The 20831-nt window shown below is 52.7% G+C and overlaps 1 protein-coding gene across 1 annotated transcript in view; it reads right to left on the minus strand.

Moving 5' to 3' along the window:
* The window catches only part of DNAH9 (dynein axonemal heavy chain 9), a gene marked incomplete at its 5' end in the record, with an annotated part of 131683 nt that overhangs the window by 55225 nt on the left and 55627 nt on the right, over positions 1 to 20831 (minus strand). The window contains 10 exons of the mRNA XM_084273706.1: positions 336 to 458; positions 1254 to 1489; positions 2703 to 2891; positions 4729 to 4848; positions 7415 to 7840; positions 8512 to 8772; positions 14537 to 14770; positions 15625 to 15786; positions 17160 to 17302; positions 19843 to 19966. Of these exons, the coding sequence (XP_084129832.1) occupies positions 336 to 458; positions 1254 to 1489; positions 2703 to 2891; positions 4729 to 4848; positions 7415 to 7840; positions 8512 to 8772; positions 14537 to 14770; positions 15625 to 15786; positions 17160 to 17302; positions 19843 to 19966 (2018 nt within the window). The remainder of the gene's footprint in view (positions 1 to 335; positions 459 to 1253; positions 1490 to 2702; positions 2892 to 4728; positions 4849 to 7414; positions 7841 to 8511; positions 8773 to 14536; positions 14771 to 15624; positions 15787 to 17159; positions 17303 to 19842; positions 19967 to 20831) is intronic.

Raw genomic sequence — 20831 nt, forward strand, 5'->3', positions numbered from 1 at the left:
ATTCAAGGTTACTTTGTTTTCACAACAGCAATAGCTACTTTGGTAATAACTCAGTGTCAGGATAGCCAATTACAGGCACCAAGGGCACTGTACAAAGGGAGAATCACAGGTCTCTTTTACATGAGGTTTGAATGATGCTGTCTGAGGAAATGAGGCCTCGAGGTTTATTCCAAAGCCATCCCATGGCTGAATTACCTGTGACTGCCTGATTTAAAACACCCTCACTTCCCAAGACAGGTTGGTGCTGCTGTATATGAACACGGACAACCCGAGGCCAGCAACAGAAAGCACAAAGAACCCGTTCCCACATCCCATTAACCCTCCCTGGAGCTCACCTTCCTTTCTTGATTGTTTCTCTCCCCAGTAACGGCCCCAAAACTGGATCCACAGATTCCTCCAGGTTTTCAATCAAAACCAATTCTCCTGCAGCCAGGGCTTGTTCCAGCACGTCCAAATACCTGGGGGAAACATCATTGGTACACAGCACAGCAAGGTTAGATGTGATGCTGAGCAGCAAGGGGGACACAGGGGTGTGATGGAAGCTACATACACACCCCAGCACTTGAGAAAGAGAGGTTGGAGTGTCAGTGTGTGATGCTGCAAGGGGCACTGGCACAGTCTTGGCTGCCCAAAACCAAAGAATCAGGTCTCAGACTTTCCAAGAGCAAGCGATAATCATCATGTCCTCTTTCCCAAGAAAAGAGCATAAGCACCAGTGAACAAAGGCAGGACAGATTTGCACTATTTTCAGCAAAATACTTATAAAGTATTTAGGCAGATCAATGCAGGGATTCTGCAATGAGAACCTCCAGCTAGCCTGAGCATGGGACCCAAGTCAGCCCAGCTGGTCTGCAGGGCATGGTGATCTTCACTGCAGCTTCACCCTCTATGTCCAGGCCCTCTCTTGCCTTCCAAGATGCAGGAAGCCCTACACACTCTCCTGGGTAAAACTGAGTCAGGACACGACACATCAGATGATCCCAACAGAGGATGCCACAGTCCTACATGGAGCTCAGCCTCCAGCTCATCGCTCTCTCCATTCTCAGAGGAGTTTCCATGGTAACCAAGCCAAGCACTAAACAGACCCTCTAGTTAATGAGGAACCTCTATCATTTTGCTAATGAATAAGCAGCTAATGCACAAATATGGTTGAGGGGTTTCCTCAGTGCAACTGGCTGAGGCACCTGCACTGCTCCACAAGCAGCACAGGCAGAAATCCATCCCAAGGCGTGACGTGGTGAGGCCACTCTTACCCCTTCTGCCCGGTCTGGATCACTCGGAGGTCGTGGCCGTACTTGGTTTTGATCCATTTGACCCCCTGCAGCTGGGGATCCACCAGGAGGGGCCAGCGCTCGCAGCTGCTCAGGATGGTGGCGTTTTCGGTGGACATCCGATCAGCTGGCAGCCCCTCGTTCTGCCAGGCTGCCACTTCAGCATCGTCTGTCAGCATGGCCAGGGGGTCGAGGGATGGAGTTATGGGGATCGGCACCTGGCAGGGGAGGGGGAACGTTTCCCAGCATGTCAGCAAGACCCAGAGCGCCCCGTGACCCACACCGGCACCGACACAGACACATCTCAAGGTCAGCTTAATTAAAAGCTGGTAACCTGCATTTATCTGTGGTTTCCCATTCTACAGGACAGTTTGGATTCAGCATTTAGTGTTTTTTCCCCCATGAATTATGCAGGCATCCCAGAGATCTCTGCCCGTGGTCCTCAGCACGGGGAATGGGCCCAGCCCAGCCAGGCAGGCTCAGACCCCACACTGCCATGGGCCAGCTCTCCAACAGGACAGCTTGGAAGAATGTAACTACCACTCTCGTTAGCCTGCTGCTCTGTTGCAGAGCAGCATCAGCGGTTCCAGAGATGCTTCTCTGACATGGGAGGCCATTTCTGGGTGGGACAACTAGAAAGTGATCTGTGCCAGCTATTGGAGCCACCAGACATACAGGCACTACCTTGAAACTTAGCTCAGAGTCAGGCCACAATACTGCCCTTCCTAATTCTTGGTTTAGGATTAAGAAGTGCACAGTGCTGGGGGGGCGGGGGGGTTCTCTCTCTCTTCCTAAGGAGCTTGCTGATTCTCCCAGCATTTTGACTTGGGCATCACTGCCCAGCTGTGCCCTTGTTTAAAAGCTTCTTGACATCTCACCAGTATCTATAACCTCCAGTTCCTGCAGTGATGCTCAAAAGCCCAGTCCTGCAGGAGACCATTCACTGATACATGAGAGGACCTCATCAAAATCAGTTCATTATTAAGCCAGTTTGAAGCAAGACAGTCTCCATCTGGTTCAAACCAGACATGGGTGAGACCAGCCGAGAGGCACGGCCAGCAGGAACAGAGCCTGTGTCCAGCATGAAGAACCACCTGGAGTGTTTCCAGACCTACAAGAGAGCTGGCAGTGAGCTCTGTCTGCTCCAAGCAATCCCTTCTCCATATTCCTCCCTCCTTCTAGGCCATCCCTGACTCCTGGCTCAGACCACCCAGCGCTGGCACTGGGTTGCTGCAGCAGGGTGCTCCCTCTGTGCTCGGAGGAACTGGGTCACTTGCAGGGAGCAAGGATACCACAGCTTCCCCAGAGAGGGGGAAACCCAGCGTGGGTATGTCCTGCTCCTCAGTCCCAGGGTGGGGACACAGGGATGCCTCTCATTCGGGGGATCCCCTGTGGACATGAGAAGTTCTGGCCAGAGGCAGCAGGGCTTACCTTCAGCTGGTGCAAATAGGGCTTCCAGAGTCCATCCAGGAGCTCCTGACGGTATTTCTTGGTGAAGTAGCCCAGGTAGGAGACAAAGGCCGTAGTCAGCAAGACGTCCCCACACAAGGTGCTCTGCTGCTTTTTGAAGCTCTTCACAGCTTCAGCCCATCTCACGTTCTCAGAGGCGAGTCCCCCCACCTACAATTCCCAGATCACACCGATCATCGTGGTGGCTCTTTGAGCAACATCTCCGGATCTGGCTGTGTCCATACCCTGTCCCTGAACTCACCTGCCATTTGCTCTAGTTGAAAACCTGGGGTTGGGAAATGTTCACCCATTACTTCACTAACCTCCCCATCCTGTACAGTGAGATGGGTCCAGCAGCTGAATCCCAGCTGTCTGCTCCACAACCCATCTAACACAGAGAGAGGATCCATCACTTCCCCAGCCATGTTTCGTACAACGATCCCTGCATTAGGATTTCTGGGGCAGCCCCTCAGCTCTTCATCACCTTACTGCCCACTGCTACCAAAACCCTGCCACACAAACCCAAAAAATACAACTCTAGGGTTATTTATCTTCTTTCTCTTTGTTTTTTTTTCCCCCTAAAGTTGCTCCACATCCTCTGTTTGTCAAACCTCCCCAAAGAGGTGCTGCAAATGTGCCTGATAGGACACTGGTTACTGTTAAATGTTAAGTATGACCAGCTCTAACACAGACCCCTGTGATAAGCCTTACAAACACCTTAAATTCCCCTAAAACTGGGTTATTTTGCCATCTTAAACTGATAAGCAGAACATGGGTCCCCAGGACAGGAAGGCACCAACTGCAGATCCCCACTGAATTTCCCCACCACGTGGTCCAACTCGACCAAGTCCCATCTCCAGCAATCCTGCTACCTTCTGAGGGCTAACTGCCCCCATCTTCCCACACAAACTTACTCCTGGACAGTTTATGCCACCAGTTCTCATGCAGATGCTGTCTTCACATGCACCTCCAGATGCTTTTCTAAACAGCCAGGATTTCCTAGGGAATGTGCTCTGCTTGGATAAGCCAAGGGAGCTGATCTAGTTCCCCTCTGAAATATACAGCCACAAGAACAGCTCTGTCCTCTGATGTGCTGCCTGACCTTTTCAATGGCTAAAACCTGTCTGCACAGTGGAAAAGCAGCGAACAATGATGCTCATGTCACCCTCACCCTGCCACTCATGACTTCAAGCCCCTGATACCCCCTCTGCTGCCTTCTTTTGAGGCTGAAGAGTTGTAGCCTGTTCAGTAATTCCTCCCACAGAAGCAGCCTTTTGATTGTCCCTGCAATCTTTACCTTCACTGAATGATGTAACCTCTGTTATCCTGTTTCTTTGTGTGTTGCCTTCTCTGCACCATTCCCACTCTGCTCCATCCCTTGAAGCACAGCCAAGGGGGTGGGTCCCATACCGGTGTGGAACTCCCTGTGCTCCAACTTGAGCCCATCGCCCCTTGTCCTGTCCCCACAGACACTGAGCAGAGGCTGCCCATGGCCCCTGTGTCCCACCCTTCAGCTATTGATACCCATTGATCAGATCCCCTCTCAGTCTCTTCTCTCCAGGCTGAACAGCCCCAGCTCCCTCAGCCTTCCCTCACAGGGGAGATGCTCCAGGCCTTTAATTATCTTTGCAGCTCTCTGAATCAACCTTTTAGTCTTTTCAAAACCTGAAAAGCTTCTGGCACATTCCTGCCTTTGCTTTACAATCCCATTTTTGATGCACACAGTTTTGGCCTGCGAGTATTTAATCGCCCATTTGAGCAACAAAAAGGAGATGAGAGCTGTGAAGAGACATCACCAGCTCTCCAAACACGAGCAGTGCCTGTCCTGACGTACGAAACCCGCCAGTGCCAAAGCTTTTCCATTCCTGAAACTTGCTGCAGCACAGGAAATGTATTCCAAACAAGAATAAAGGAGAGGATGCGATGTACTGAGCACACGTGGTTCGCATCTCAGCAGCACCTGGTACCTCCCATTCAGGCCTTTGGAGTGGCATCTGCTGACACTCACCAGGCGGTTCGCAAGCGCGATGGTACACGCTGTAGCTTCAGCTTCTTGCTGACACTGGAGTTTGTCTGAAGTGGCCTTCTCAAACTTGGCAGTGAGCTTCCCCAGGTTCTCGTTGAGGCGCTGCCCGTGGAAAAGAGAAAGAGGAAAAGAAGGAGAAGATAAGAGCACAGTTTTAAGGAAAACCCTTCTCCAAAGATGACTCATGGGGCTGGCCAAGCTCCACAGCAGCTCACACTGCCCAGGCTGGTGTGCAGCATCCCCACACCACTGCTGCATCAGGAGGGTGCAGAGAGGTGGGTGATGGTCTCTCCAGCCAGGGGACAGGAGATGGGAGGAGGGGCAATGGGCTCAAGCTGCCCCAGGGCAGGGTCAGCTCAGCTGGGAGGGAAAAATTCTTCCCTGGCAGAGTTGTGGGGCTGTGGCACAGGCTGCCCAGGGAGGGGGCTGAGTCCCCAGCCCTGGGTGTGTTTAACAGATGGGGAGATGAGGTGCTCAGGGATGTGGTTTAGCACAGGACAGGAACAGTTGGACTCCATGATCTTAAAGGTCTTTTCCAACCTTCTGATTCTGTGAGGAGCCCAACTTGGGGCACAGTGGGTGGTGGGACCATCTCACATGCAGGTCATCTGCAAAGTGCTGCATGGCTGGAAAGGAGCAGAAAGAGCCCAAAGCACCCAGAGAAACAGAAAAAGAGCTCTTTGCTTGGACAGAGCTGCTCACGCTCTGGTCTAACCCAAAAACGCTCCCTCAAGTGCTTGGAGCATTTTGCTTCTGATAAGAGAAGCAGCAGCAATAATTGATCTTATCTGCACGCGATGCAAACTGCTGCAGGCTGAGCTGCTCGTAAATCACTCCAACGCTCTTTGAGCTTTAACACACTAGAAACAAACCTGGAAATGAAAAAGGATTCTATTAGGGATATCTGCTGCTCTCCAGGACACACAGAGCAGCTTTTCCTCAACCAGCCTCAGAATTAATAACACGGAAAGCTTCTGCCTGTGTGTCCTTACAGCCATATGTGCACATGTATCTATAGGACCCCACCACATGTGTGATCTGATATATGGGCATCTGTGAGCCATGGAGAACAGTTCCCACCTGTGAGTGTTCATCCTGCTTCCACACCCTCCCCAGATTCCCAGCAACCACGTTCCCCAGGCAGGTAACGGGGAGCAGAAGGCACTTGGTGCTTCCAGCAACCAGAGTATTTCATTTACTGCTGTAAATGGGGATGTGACAGCTCAGCGCCCAGCTGGGAGCAGGTATGAATCAGCTTCACATCAGCGAAGCTATCCAAGCTATCCCAGCTTGATAAGCAAGGATATACCTCCACATCCACCCCCATGCTGAGCAGGGTATCATTACCCATCTGCAGAGGGGAAAATTCACCTCAACCAGCCAGGTTTAGGGCTGCATGCCAGTGCAGTCCCAGTAATCCCCCAGAGACTGACGTTCCCTTGAACAAAATCCCCCTTCGTTAAAAAGAGGAGAAAAAAAAGAAGAAAAAAGCAAACAGAAAAGCTCAGGCATTAAAAGCTTTGGAAAGGAGCAGCATAAAGGATGAAAAAAGCTCCCCAGTGCTGTATTTCACATCTGAGATGGGAGAATTAGTGTGTAAAGATCTCTAAATCCATCCCTGCTCCAGGTGCTGCGCCTGCCCTCCTTTCATCTGCAGCAGGAAGGGCCGACCAGAGAGCTCTGGAGATCTTTTTTAGATATTTTTAGTTAAAAAGTGTAGTAAGGGTTTTAAGACTCATAAGCTCTGGGAGGCATCAAAAGAATCTGTATCTGCTAACGTGGAAACGTGCCAGTGGAAGCGCTGGGACGGGCTCAGCTGGAGGGGCCACGCTGCCCCTTCCAGTTGTGTATCTCAAAGTCCCTTATCCAAAGGTGGATGTCACACCCTGGTTATTAATGGGGATTTGGCACCAGCCAGGGTGTCAGCACAAAGGCAAGCTCCAGAGGATCCTGTCTGCCCAATGAGGGATCCCAGACCTGCAGCATCCCATGGAAAGGTGGGGTTTGGAGAACAGCGAGTGGTGGGACACACGCTGCCTCCCATCTGAGGGGCCTCATTCCTCCCATCTGAGGGGCCTCATTCCTCCCATCTGAGGGGCCTCATTCCTCCCATCTCACCAAGCCAGTCCTATTAGGGTCTTTTCCTACATTTTTTTGCTTGAAGCAACAAAAATCTAAATGAGGATGACAGACAGGACATGCTGACAGGGACCTGAGTGGTGACAAGTTATTAGACTCGTACTGGAGCAGTTTTCATCTTGGAAACCTCCCCACAGCCAGGGACTGAGCACAGGGAACCAGCCCAACCCAGTGCTCCCAGTCAGCCTCTGGTTCCTCCTCCCTGGCCCTGTGCTGCGCACTGGGAACATACTGGTTTGAGCTAATGAGTTTTCTGGGGACCCACGAGTAGAGGGAAATTACATTTTAAAAATTAGGTCGGAATAATAAGAATTAATAATTCGCCTTCCTCTAAAGGGGTGAGCAAGGCTGGAGGAGAACAGATGGGATGTAGGGAAAAGGGACAGGAAAGACTTCAAGGGACTGAGCCCTGGATTCCCACCCCTCCCTTTAAAACACAGAGTGCAGAGAAGCAGCCTTCTCCAACGCAGAGGGTTTCTCCCAGCGTGGTGACTTGCCTGATGGGTCCCCCCTCTGAGCAAGCACTTACTGCAATCTTGGCTTTGATACTGGCCAGCTTGTCCTGGGCAGCCGCCAGCTCGGCGTTGGCCTTGCTCAGCGCCTGTCGCTTGGGCTCCACCTCGCAGAACACCTGGTGGAAGCGCACGATGTTCACCACCCAGGAGCAGAGCCCGGCCGCCGCGTAGGACTTGGTGGTCACAAACTCAGGCTTGAACTTGGGGTCTTGTAAATAAGGTTGGAGGGCTTTGAGGCAGTTCTCGTGGATGTTCTCCTTGTCAAACTTGATCAAGGAGTCCAGGAAGCCGTCCACCCTGGCCATGGCGGCCTTGGCTGCTTTCCAGCTCCTGTCCTTGGGGATCCTTCCTCCCGGCGCCATCAGCACCATCACGGCTGCCATGACATTGCTGACGGCTGAAGGCGGCGACCCGAAGGACCTCAGCTCTGTCAGATTCTTCTGAAAAGGGGAAAACAAGGTTGTTAGACAAAAACAAATGGCCTTTCTTCTCCCTGTGCCACTAATAGAGTCAGGCTCCCAAGCCATCAATCTGATAAATTGGGTTTCTGAACATCGCTGCCTTTAAATCACCGCTACGCATGCTTACCCCAACCCAGCTCCTTATTTCCCACTGGGGACCAGCCCCTCACCCCTCCCTGCTGCCTAGGGGAGCAGGAGGTTTTCTGCCCTCTCAGAAGGTGAGGAAAAGGAAAAAGGAAACCCTTCCAAATAACGACCTCTATAAACAGCCCCCAGTCCCTCTAAAACTGCCTCCCCATGCTCAGTACTCGCTGTTCACTCCCTTGTTGAAGTTTTCCCGTGCACTCATTTCCATGGGGCCATCATCCAGCCCAAATTTCAGCACCTTCAGCAGGAGAGCAGGCACCAGGGTGAATAGACAGCTCCCCTTGAGAATCAGCTCATCTCTGGGGACACCCTTGTCCAGGGAGGAGTCCCAAGGGAGTCAGTCTTCCCTGGCAAAACCCTACCAAGAGCATCGCTCATCCTTCGCCTGGGAAGGAGCTGAAGAAGGGTCAATATGATGCCCAAAACCTTGGGCCATCACATGACACTGCCCCTGGCCAGTGCAGATGGGAAATACTGGATTCCCACAGGAATCTTCACCTTACCTTGTTGAGGGTGTTCAGAGCATCCTGGGCAGCAGCCAGGGCAGGCTCAGCTTTGGCCAGGTCCTCCTCACAGTCCTTCTGCTTCTGCTCCACCTCCTGGGTGATAAGGGCCACTTTCTGTTCCTCCTCATCTGCTATCGCTTTCTCCCTGCTCACTTTCTCTGTCTCCACCCCCACCACCTGGATCAGCTTGTCAGCAGCTTCGTTCTTCTGCTTCAGCTCCACTTCCTGGGCTGCCAGCTTGGCCTTCAGCTCATCCACCTAGAGAGAAGAAACATGTGTGGGAGCACAGACACTCCCCAACCTGTTTCCCTGCTGTGACCAGCAGCACAAGCTCATACTCAAGCAGGGCTGAGCAGTACCCAGGAGCATGGAGGGCCTGTGTGTGAAGCAATGCCCTGGCAGCTCAGAAGAGCAGCATTTCTATCTGCTGGTGGGACACTGCTGCTCTCCTTTGCTCACCGTTGCTTTGGTCCCAGCTGGAGAGCCCACAGGCATGTTCCACACAGCAGAGCAGCCTGCAGCCCCACTTCCCTTTGCCTCCCAGCCTCACCACTAGAACAGGGCATGTGGTGTTTTGGTGTGCCCAGGTTCTGAGGGTGGTCGTGGTTCAGCCCCACCAGCAGCTCAGCCCCACACAGCTGCTCACCCACTGCTCCCTCCCCAGTGGGATGGGGAGGAGAACTGGAGCAAAAAAGGTACAACTGGTGGGCTGGGATAAGGACAGTTTACCAGGACTGCAAAAGGAGGGAGAAATACCAACAACAGGACCTATGACACACAAAGCAGAGGGTACACAAGGCAATTCTCTCACTCGACCTGATGCCTGGCCCATGCCCGAGCTGCCACCTCCTCCCTGGCCAGGGAAGCACGATGCCATACAGTATCCATACCCCTCTGGCAGGGTCACCCTGCCTGGCCATGTCCCCTCCCAGCTGCCTGTGAAAGGCACCTCTAACTCTACCCCAGCTGACAACCAGACCCCTGGGACCAGCTGTCCCCAAGCCACCCACTCACCCCATGCCTCTCACCCACCCCTCCATCCCGCACGCGAGGCAGAGGCAGCACCCCAACAGTCCCCTCGCAACAGGCATCAGTCACACCAGAGTACAACAGGGAGGGACTGACAGGTACAGCCCTGGCCAGAGCCCTGAGGGGCTTTCACATATGATGTCAAACCAGCGTGAGAAGGGATCTGCGTCTGGCCGGCAGCCGTGGCAGCTCCTCGGAGCAGCTGCTCACACCCAGCAAGGCAGGAGCCTCTGCAGCCACAGGCTGGGAGATCTGCAGGTGTGGAGCTGGCACTGGATCCCATTCCAAGGCAGAAAGTCTCCAGCAGCTTTTCAGTCACTTGACACAGGCTCTGTGCAGACCACGGACTCTTCCACTGTCCTGCCGCCCGGCTCGTAACAGGTTCCTTCGAGCTTCTGGGGTGCTCAGTAGAAATACCCAGGTGAGGGGAAGTCAGACACCTGCTCTTGTTGATAATTCCACTTTTATACCAGGAAACAGAGTGCAATTTGCAGCCTGAGGAGCTGGAGCTATTGACGGTGTGCTCCAAGCCGAGCGAGGAGTCTCTTTGTGTGCTCCATCCACTGTCACCTCCTGCTGCTGGCACCACAATGCTGCTGCCACCAGACAAAAACACAGCTGTAAATCCCAGCGGCTCCAGGCTCACAGGAGCACATAATCCCTTCAGCTGGCAAACTCAGAAGCAGCTTCTGGTTGAGCTCCACGTCTTCAGGGATTGCAGGAAATTGAAGTGGAGACTTTACTGATGGCAGATACAGCTTGTGACCTCCTGCCCAACCCCAGTAACCGTGTGCTGGACACATCTATAGACAGGAGCTTTAGGGCTTTACAGGGCCACGACAAACCAAGGGAAGGATTAACACCCACCAGCGCTCTGCAGCGCCCCAAACCCAGGCTCCAGCACGGGACAGCAAACCCTGACAAGCCCTGTGTTCATCAGGCAGAGATGGGAGGGTAACGATGGGCTGTAACGCTGCCAGGATTTTTAAAAAGCAAGGAATTCAGGCAGGGCTTTGCCTGAAAGAACTATCTGGAAGCTCAGAAGAGGATGTTGCTGTGAAGGGCCCTGCCCAGCTCGGTACGTGTGAAATTCCCAGGGGAAGGATTGAAATCAGCGCTGTGATGTGTGTCCTGAGGCTCTGCCCCACACCTCCTCCAGGGGACACGCTGACCGCCAGCCTCCCCTGCTGACAGGAAAGGACACATGCTCACCTCCCCACAGCAGCTAAAGCTCTGAGCAGAGTGATTGAACAGCGTTTGTGCAGTGGGAAGAGAGAAACAGGCGCTACACCCCAAAACCCAAACCCAGTGTCTGGCACAATGTCCCGGGGGCAGCACAGGGAAGGGACATTCCTGAACTTTACTCCTCCAGTGTCACCCCCATGGCACAGCAAACGAGTTTCCCTCAGTCCTACACACACATCCACAGCAAAGCCAGTCCATCACATCCATTCCTCCTCCCACATATCCCAGTGCTCAGGCGTAAAACCTCCTGGTGAGACACCAGGGAGGGCTCAGGCCACCGCCTTGGGAAGGCTGAGACACAGGCAAACCCCAAATGTGCCCCTGACAGCAGCACCCCTGGCACAGCAAGCTCCTGGCAGGACCTGCAGCCCACAGAGAGAGGGGCCCACACCAGAGCAGGTTTTCTGGGGGGCTTGTGACCACTCAGACCCACCACAGAAGAGTCACTGCCACGTCCAGGGCAGCCAAGAAAAACACCACTGACTTTTCCAGTGTGTGCTGACACGGTGAAAGCAGAAGGTGCCTTCTGGGTACCACACAGCTGGTGAGCAGAAGAAGGCAAGAACTACAAGAGAGTTACAGTACAGAGAGACTGAGGTGATGTGGCATGGAGAATCACAGCAGACTGTCACCCCAAAGAGAAGAGAGAATGCCATTAACCTCCTTCCCACAGGCAACAGGGGGTTAACAGCCTGACCAGGGTGTAAGCAGATGGATCCAGCAGGTGCCTTGGCACATGGAGCATCATTACTGGCCAGAGCAGGGTCCCAAACAGCACCAGGAAGTGTGACAAGCCTGTGAGCAGCTCCCTGAGTCCAGGACATTGCTGATGAGCAATTAGTAATATGAGGTAGAAAGGAAAAAACAAAGGAAATGAGAGATTCAAGGGTAATGTACTGAGAGTCCAGCAAGGAAGGAGCCGTGCCTGCCTACCGCCAGCACGGTGCAGCAGGAATTATTAAAGGACAGCAAACCTGGAGGGCAGGCTCCCAGAAGGCTCATTTTATCTGATTGTCCCTGCCATATTTCAAGAACACAAAACACATCACAAAGGTCAGCGATTAATTGATAGAGCAAGACTTGAGTCTGGAACCCAGTGACGCAATAGTAACCAAAGTCATCCTCAACATCACTCAGCAGTGGGCTGTGAGCAGAGCGCTGACCTCTCCATGGAGAGCACCACTCTGAAAAACAAATGACTCATCCCACACATCTTCCCCAGTCTATTATGTCCTAATAACTGGAAGCTGGCTTCTGGTTGTAGGAGTACTGAGGACAGCCACTGTCTGTGGGGAGCGATGGGTGGGCACCCGCGCGAATGGAAAACACAGCTTTAGGAGAAAAGCTGGTCAGTGGTATCAGGAGGGGCAAATCTGACAGGGAAAAAAAACAGCTGGGAGGGGAAGGAGGAGACTAAAAGGCACGGAGAGGTTATTTTGGATCTGGGAATCACAGAATCATGGAATGGTCTGGGTTGGGAGGGACCCCAAGGGTCACAGAGCTCCAACCCCCTGCCACAGGCAGGGACACCAACCTCCAGCCCTGGAGCTACACAAGGTTGCCCAGGGCCCCATTCAATCTGGTCTTCAATCCATACTGGAGATTTAAGGCTCTGGTATGAATTCCAGTTCTGCTCAATACCCCCACTCTGGTTTCAAATCAACAGCAGATCTGACTGTTGCACACACCTGGTAATTGAGGTGTTTAATTTTAGGCCCCCAAGTGCTAATTTTAGATGCAAAATTGACATATTTGTCCTCAGTGCTCTGCATCTTAATCACCTCCACACACAGGCTCTTCTTGCCCCCACCTCACTCCAACCAGGTACAAACTTCGTGTTCTCCTACCCTTCTTCCAAAACACACAGGACCCCCGGGTGCTGAGGCTTCCCATCTGCCCCCCAGCCCCCCCCCACCCCTCAGCCCCTGTTCTGTGATGGGACAGATCACCCTTGCCCTCACTGCAGCTGTATGAAGATTTACCTGAAGAAGGGTCCCTATGGTGACCTACACCACAGGAGTCATTCCTCCTCCCAAGGTCAGCTTTGTATCCGTTCCTCCAAATAAAAACCAGATCTTGTTTGCTGCTGGGGCATCAACCAACCCAGCAGAACCCTTCAGGCACAGTTATTTGCCTCCATGGGTAAAGCAGGTGTAAGATCTGCTTTGTGGACACCAGGACACACACAGGGCAGAGGCACTGGAATGACTCCATGTCTGTGTGGAGATGGGGCTGGGGTAACTCCACACAGCCAGCAGAATTCACAACATCCCACTGGTCTCATTACAGGATTAGAGAAACCCACCTAAACTTACACTAATTGGTCAGTAATTACCACACCAACTGCTACTGGTCAAGCATCTGCACGTTAGCACACACACTCCTTGAAGGGGTGCGGGGTCATCTGCACAGTCCTTTAATTGGGTGGGTGGTTGTGAACTGCCCCTGCCACCTTTACCTTGGCTCTCTGGCCACCCCCAGCTCTGGCAGCTGCTGGGGCAGGGTGGTTCCCCTTTGCCTGTCTTTCAGATCTTCTTCAAGGATGCATTTTAGCAAAGCAAGTCAGAACATCTAACCCCTAATTACATAGTGTCCCAGCACCAACCCAAACATGTTTCTGCTCCTGTGAGGTGGGAAATTCTACTTTACATGTATCAAGGGCACGTGGTTATGGCTCTGGTTGGCATCACTGGTTGTAGTGGGTGCTACTGGCCCCTCAACACCAGCTGCAGCCTCACAAAGGAGATGCCAAAATCTGGCATGTGGGATGTGAAACACACCCACTTCCCTCCTGTGTCCTCAAAGACCTGTCCTGCACAACAAAGAAAGCGACTGTCTGAAGTGAGACGTAGACTGTCAGAGTTGGGAGACGCTAATAAAGCCCATACATCACCCTCCAGTGAGGCCTGGAGCACGACAGACATGATGGATGCCACCAGCACTATCCAGAGCGTATACAGGGAAGGGGTTGAACCTGAGAGTCCTTCTACCACATCAACCCCTGCATTCCTTCAGAGCAGCTTCAGGACAGGCCCATTTGCCACAGTATGAGCTCGTACAGGAGCATTTGTAAGAGTTAATAGGATATGAAATGGAGAGAAGAGGGGGAGTTTAGCAGCAGATGCCGGTGGCCAAGCTCTGGCAGGCAGCCTGAGTCACTGCTGAGAGGCTTGTGACACGCTCAGAACCACATCCAGTCTGTACCACAGAAGAGTGCCAGTGCTGCTCCATGGCAGGGTGATTTTGGGATGGCTCATCCACATTTCAGACATGCATTAGTGCTGCTTGGAGAGGGACAGCAGAACACAAGGGACAATGAACACCAGCTGCTTGGAAAGGATGCTGTTCTGTGGGAAGAGAGGATTCCTGCTCGAGTCACTGTGCATTTCTGGGACTCAACTCCAAAAATCACTGAGCTGCCTGTATTTTACCAGCTGTTCTGTCACCAGGGCTGAAGTACAGTCACTGGAAGATGCACACAGCCAGTGGGATCCCACCTCACTTTACTCACTGCGAAATCTGCTGTCTGGGATTCACACCACACAAACAGGACTGGACACAAACCTCTTCCCTTCTCCTTCCCAGTACTGAAGACAACTCCTGCTCCTCCAGGAACCAGTTCAGGCCAAACTAGAACCAGATCTAACACAGTTTACACCCTGCACCGTTTCATCCTGTGAAGTTCTCCTTCAAACCAGGCTGCAGAGATGTCTCTGCTAGAGACACAAGGGCACCCAGCAGCTTTTACCTGTGCAGAGGTGGTGCTCAGCTTCTCCAGCCCATTCTCCAGCCGCTCCATTTTCGCTTTTAAATCCTTGCCCTTTTTCAGCAGCAAACTCTGGTAGAGTTTGATTTGCTCCAGGAAGGACTTCGGGGTGGTGTAGTTGTACCGCCGCTCGTTGGCCAGGTACAGCCGGGATACCTCATTGACACTTGTGTGGACATAGGCCATGAACTTGCTGATTGACTCTTTCACTGAATCCTACAGGTGAGACAGGAAGACAAGGGGAACACACTTGAAACAGATCAGCTCTACCCAGCCCAGAGCTGTGCCACAGACAAGTCATTGATTAACTTTTCACTCTGCACCGAAATCCAGGATCTCACATCCGAGTTGATCCCTTTTCATTTGTTATCTCTAAAATAACTGTGCCTGCTCACATACCTTCTACCTCTTTTTAAATCTCTTTATCTCATCCTTTACCTCATTCCAAGCCATTTTTCCAGCGCTCAGCTCTGTACAATAACAGCCTTTGAAGTAGAAATTTGGGCTTTTCTCCTGTACAAATGGGGAAAGTACTCTCACAAAAGAAACACTGCAGACTTTATTCTCCTAAAATCCTGCCCAGAAAAGCTAAATAAACAGACCCCAATCTCTCTTTAGCCCAGTAGAGGGTTGTCATCAATGGGAACTTGACCTGTTTTTGCCCTTGAGAATTGCAAACACTCAGATGCCTGTGTGGAGAGAAAAGTGCACGTTCCCTGCAGTGATCGTGAGCATTAGGTTATTTCCCACCTGGATCTGGAGGCTGCAAAGCGGCTGTTTCACTGACAGTGCTATTGGCTACACAGGCACAGGAGCATGGTGTGTGCTGTACCCCTCCAAAGGTCTGTGCCCCCCTTTAAAAACCTGGGGCTGTATTTCCAGCACAGCTCTGTTCATGTGCTGTGCCACGACCCGTGTCTGCTCTCCAGGCAGCTCCCCAGATGTCCTGGATACTCACTGGATAAAGGAGAGCGAACCCTCTCTGCAGGGTGGGCTCACCCCACACCCCAGGGGGACCCAGAGCCCGGCCTGGCTCAGGCAGCCCGCACGCCCTGGGGTGAGACACTCACCTCCACGGCCTCTGTTCCTTGCAGGAAGCGGAGGCTGACGGACTCGAGGGCTTCCCGGGGCCACTCCTGGAACCAGTCTATGGCCGTGCAGCTGACGATGGCGGGGAACCGCCTGCTGCGGACGCGCAGCTTGTGACCCACAGGCGAAAAGCACAGGGCAACCTGCAGGCCCGAGGGAGGAGAAGGTGAGGAGACACAGCCAGGAGCAGGCAGCAGGCGCCAGCTGCCCAGCACAGCCTGGGCTCTTCCAGGAGGATCTGGATCACACACGGAACCATAGGGGTTGGAAGGGACCTCCAGTGCCCATGGGGTCCCACCCCCTGCCAGAGCAGGGTCCCTAGGACAGGGCACACAGGGTGGCATCCAGACAGGGCTGGAATCTCTCCAGAGAAGGAGACTCCACACCCCCTGGGCAGCCTGTCCCAGGGCTTCCTCACCCTCACTGGGAAGAAATTCTTCCCCACATTGGTGGGGAACTCCCTGTGCTCCAACTTGAGCCCATTGCCCCTTGTCCTGTCTCTGTCAGCAGCTCTGGGCAGAGCAACCTCAATCCTTCAGCCCTTGTACTTGGGGCCAGCAGCCTGGCCTGGGAAAGGCATCGTAGAGCAGTAAACACATCTTTTGCTCTGCAATAAAGACAAGCAGCAGCGTTAAGCGTGGCCATGGTCAAAGGCAGAAGCCTGGCACGCTCTCCTGGCTGCAGCCAGGGTTTGATACAACCACTCTGCTCTGCTTCAGCAGCAGCACAAAGCTTTGCCTGGCAGGGAACTGGCGTCCAGATTCAAGTGGAGCAACCAGGCATTAAAGTGAATAGATCTAAATTCTCCTGGCAGGACCACAGGCCTGGCTTGGTTCCCCAAAAGCCAGCACTGAGAAGGGTTGAGGTGGCTCAAACTCAAAAGCTGCTTTTATCAGGGTGAGATTTTTAATTTTTTTTTTAAAAATAGGGAAATCTCCAAACAAAGCAGAGGGGACAGAGAAGGATTTGTGAATGCCTTTCTCCTGTCATCATGTTTTTTCACAGATTCCCAGAATCCCAAGGTTGGAAAAGCCCTTTAAGATCATCAAGTCCAACCATTCCTGTCTTGTCTAACCCATATCTCTCAGTACCTCATCTACCAGCAGTGTCTCACTCAGTTCCCAGCACTCTGGTTTTAAGATAATGGGTTTTTAATCCTTCTGGCTATGGGCTATCAGCAACATGAAGGGTGAACCCTGTGTGACTTCTCCAAGCAGCAAGACCTGCTGTACCCCAGTGAAACCCCGGTGCCTGGCCTTGAGAACTGGTTAGTCCTGCTCAGCTCTTGGAAGAGAATGTTTTCCACTCCCACAGCAAGCCCAAAGCCCAAGCAGCGATGCCCAGAGACAGCATTTCCTCTGCTTTGGTGCTGCTTGCTCAGAGACCACAGCTCAAGGCAGAAAGAGGCTTTCAGGCTGCACTCTGTACCCCACAATGCAGCCTAAGGCATCTCCTCCTATTGTCCCCACACCAAGGTCGATGGTGAGGACTGGAACTCCCCCAGCCCCTGTCCCACCTTCAGCTGTCGTCGAACATGCTCAATGAAAAACTTCCAGCAGGTGTCCCTGGAGTCCAGCAGCCCCCGGGCTCGGACTTCGCTCCTCACGCTGTTGATGATGTTCTCAACTTCATCGTCAGGGAAAAGACCAGGGATTTCACCTAAGAGAAGAGGGCAGGGTCTGGTTTACTGGCCTGGGCTTTGTTGCAGTCTTAGAGCAAAGTGAAACAGGTGCCTCTCTTCTTTTTTTGGGGGGGAGGCCTGAGGAAGCCCCTTCCTCAAGAAAGATTATTGGACCTGGTGGCCCCAGCAGCAGAAAGGTCCCTCTGCTGAAAGAGACACTTGTGAGAGTAAATGATCTTATCAAAGCACAAGGTAAGGAAACACAGAACAGAATCATAGAATGGCATGGGTTGGAAGGGCCCCCAAGGACCATAAAGTTCCAACCCCCTGCCACAGGCAGGGACACCAACCTCCAGGCCTGGAGCTACACAAGGCTGCCCAGGGCCCCATCCAACCTGGCCTTGTGAAGAATCCATGAGAGTCACTTTTACTGATCTAACACTTAATATCCTCCCAACAACAACAACACGGGTTTAGTTTCACAGATGACTTTGTGAGCTGTAGGGGTGCTGCAGCCATTCAGCACCCAGCCCAGCAGTGGTCACCCAGCTTCCACATCACGAAGGCACTGCAGAAGTCAATCATCTCTTACAAACCTCTGGCAGTGAATAGTTATGCCACTGATTGCCAACCAGGTATTTTTTTAGAGGTTCCTTAATTTGCCACCTATTCACTTCCTTTCTGGCTTCTGATTTGATTGAAATCAGCGTTACTGAGCTGCTGTCAATATGAACACTAATCACTCTGGGAAAGGCACTAATCAGGAATTTCCTCCTTTATAAGAAAGATGAAAATACGTATTTTGTTCAAGCTTCTCAGAGGATGGTAAGAAGTGAGACAAGTCAGAAGAACAACCTGCAGATAGCAGAGACCAGCCAAACCCAGGTGTCAGCAGCCATAGGGCAGCGCTAGCTCACGTCATGGGAAGTCACCATCCCTTTCCCGTCCAGCTGCAAGTCTGGGTCCCTGGAAGGAAGGACCTCTGCTTTGTCCCCACTTGCCCACATAGCAACCACAGCAAAAGATAATGCCTTTCAAAAGCACCATAAGATGACCTGGACATCTCAGATCCAAGCTGCTCCACCTGCCTCGTGCTGCAGGATACTGCAGAGCTCCACCTCAAGCCACAGGATCACAGAAGGTTGGGAGTTGGAAGGGACCTCAAAACATCATCCAGTCCAAGCCCCTGCCAGAGCAGCATCACCCAGACTAAATCCCACAGGACACATCCAGGTGGGTTTGAATGTCTCCAGAGAAGGGGACTGCACAGCCTCTCTGGGCAGCCTGTCCCAGGGCTGTGTCACCCTCACAGTGACACAGTTCCTCCTGACATTCCCATGGAACTTCCTCTGCTCCAGCTGCACCCACTGCCCCTTGTCCTGTCGCTGCCATCCCTGAGCAGAGCCTGGCTCCCTCCTCCTGACTCTCACTCTTAACATATTTATAAACTTTAATAAGGTCACCCCTCAGTCTCCTCTTCTCCAGGCTAAAGAGCCCCAGCTCCCTCAGCCTCTCCTCATGAGGAAGATGCTCCACTCCATCATCTTTGTGGCCCCACGCTGGGCTCTTTCCAGTAGTTCCCTGTCACAAGATGTTTGTGTCATCTACACCACACAGAAGAGGTGGTGGGAGTTACTCACCACCCTCCATGACAACCCCTGTCCTTACTCCTGGTTACAAATCCATCACAGGCAGGGCTTGTTTGCTGCTCAAACCATCTGGCCAATTTATAGCCACATATGTCAGCTCTGGAGTTACTCACAAACTATCGCTCCCCTGTGCTATCAACTCTCCACCCCCCCACCATCCACGGAGGTCACCTGCACCAGCTGGTGTCCTCATGCTCCTGACTCATAAATAAGGCTACAAGTGGTGTGCAGTGAGCTGCAGTGATTTACCAGGGGGGTCTGGGGAATAAGCCCAGCCCGGGTTCCCCAGCGCGGTCACGGTGACCCAGCTGCAGCGTGCCCACCGCAGGCAGCGCTCGCCCCCACGTCCTCGTGCTGTGTTCCACAGGCAAACAGAGTGTTTACATGTAGGGTGACTAATTCCAACTGTTGGGGCAAGCAGAAGCTCAGAACCTTAAATGCATCTGGAAGAACAAGGAGGAGGACTGGAATGGGGTATGCAGCTAGGTGACACACAGACACCGTCACGTAGTGGCTGTGCATCCCCCACCAACTCACAGGCACCCCAGTTAAATATTCCAGCCAGGAACAACAGCTGGAGTGTGGGTCATGGGATCCAAAGGCAAGCTCCTTCTCTCTCCATGCATTTCTTGGCTCTGTCCTGAGCTGCAGTATCACAGGAGGACACGTCACTGAACATCCATGTACAGTGAAGCACCAAAGTACAGAAACACTGTGTACAGGACATCAGAGGGAGAAAAACCCACCAGGTGACGGAACACATCCTCACCCAGGAGACTTTTATCCTAGAGCTTAACCCACATACCTCCTCTCCATTCACAGCACACCACATCCTGCCCTTCTGTATGTTCTAGAGTGACCGATGCCACCATGAGCACATCTACAGGGAAAGGGGGAAAGGAGAAATCAACACAAAGAGACCGACCCACCTGATGCCAACAGGTCATTGACCAGCACCAAGAACTCCTCATCCGCCACCTGCGCGTCGGTCATCAGGAACACAGTGCCAATGTTCTTCACACCAGCTTTCAGGTACTGGTTTGCCAGGTCTGCCTGGGGGTTGAAGAGCAAATGGATTTAGGGGTTGTACCTACATTCTGCAAAGCACCTTCTAGGTACCACATCTGCAAGTGGGGTTTCTGAACCTCCCCGTTAGCCGAGAAGAAAGCAGCTACAGGTACAAGTAGCACAGAACTGCACTTTGGCCACTGTCCATCTGCATGGCTGAACCTTCCAGAGGAGGTGGGGGGTTGTAAGACACGACCAAGCAGGACCTGACGTTATTCCCAGGTCTCTAGAAGATGGAAACGAGAAGAAAGCCCTGCCCAGCCCCAGCAAAGGGAAATGCCAGTGGCTGAAACACTTCAAGATCAATGGATATGGCTGAAGTCATCAGTGTACCCCTGGCTGGGGGGCTCAAAGGCTCAGTGTGCCCCAGGCTGTGGGGACAGTGAGTCCCATACACAGGGAGGCAAAAGCACCACAGGGACTGGGAGAGACAGCAGCACCTGGAACCGTGGGTCCTTGGTACCCCCAGGAGGTGCTGCAACACAGTTTCTGGTTGTGAGGAAGGGAGGAGACACCTCGTGCAGGCACAGACTTCTTCCAGTTGCTTATTTCTTCCTTCTCTTCCAGGGTCTGAGCAGGGACTCACCCCTCACCTCCCACTCAGAGCAGTGTTGCTGACAGAGCCTACTCACACAGAAAATCTGCTTCATTCCAGAGGGGACAGTGTCCTCCTAACACAGGACACCATCTTTTTAAATCAAGTTGCTCATGAGGTGGGAAAAACACCATCACCCAGCCCAGGCTTCGTCCTTTCCCTCCTGCTCCTCAGAGCTGGACAGACGTGATGGGGACCCTGTGTGAAGGCCCTGGCCAACATCTCAGGAACTCTCTTAGAAATTCAGCAAACACA

Source organism: Gallinula chloropus (assembly GCF_964237585.1).
Source record: "Gallinula chloropus genome assembly, chromosome: 20".
In the NCBI taxonomy this organism is placed as follows: Eukaryota; Metazoa; Chordata; class Aves; order Gruiformes; family Rallidae; genus Gallinula; species Gallinula chloropus.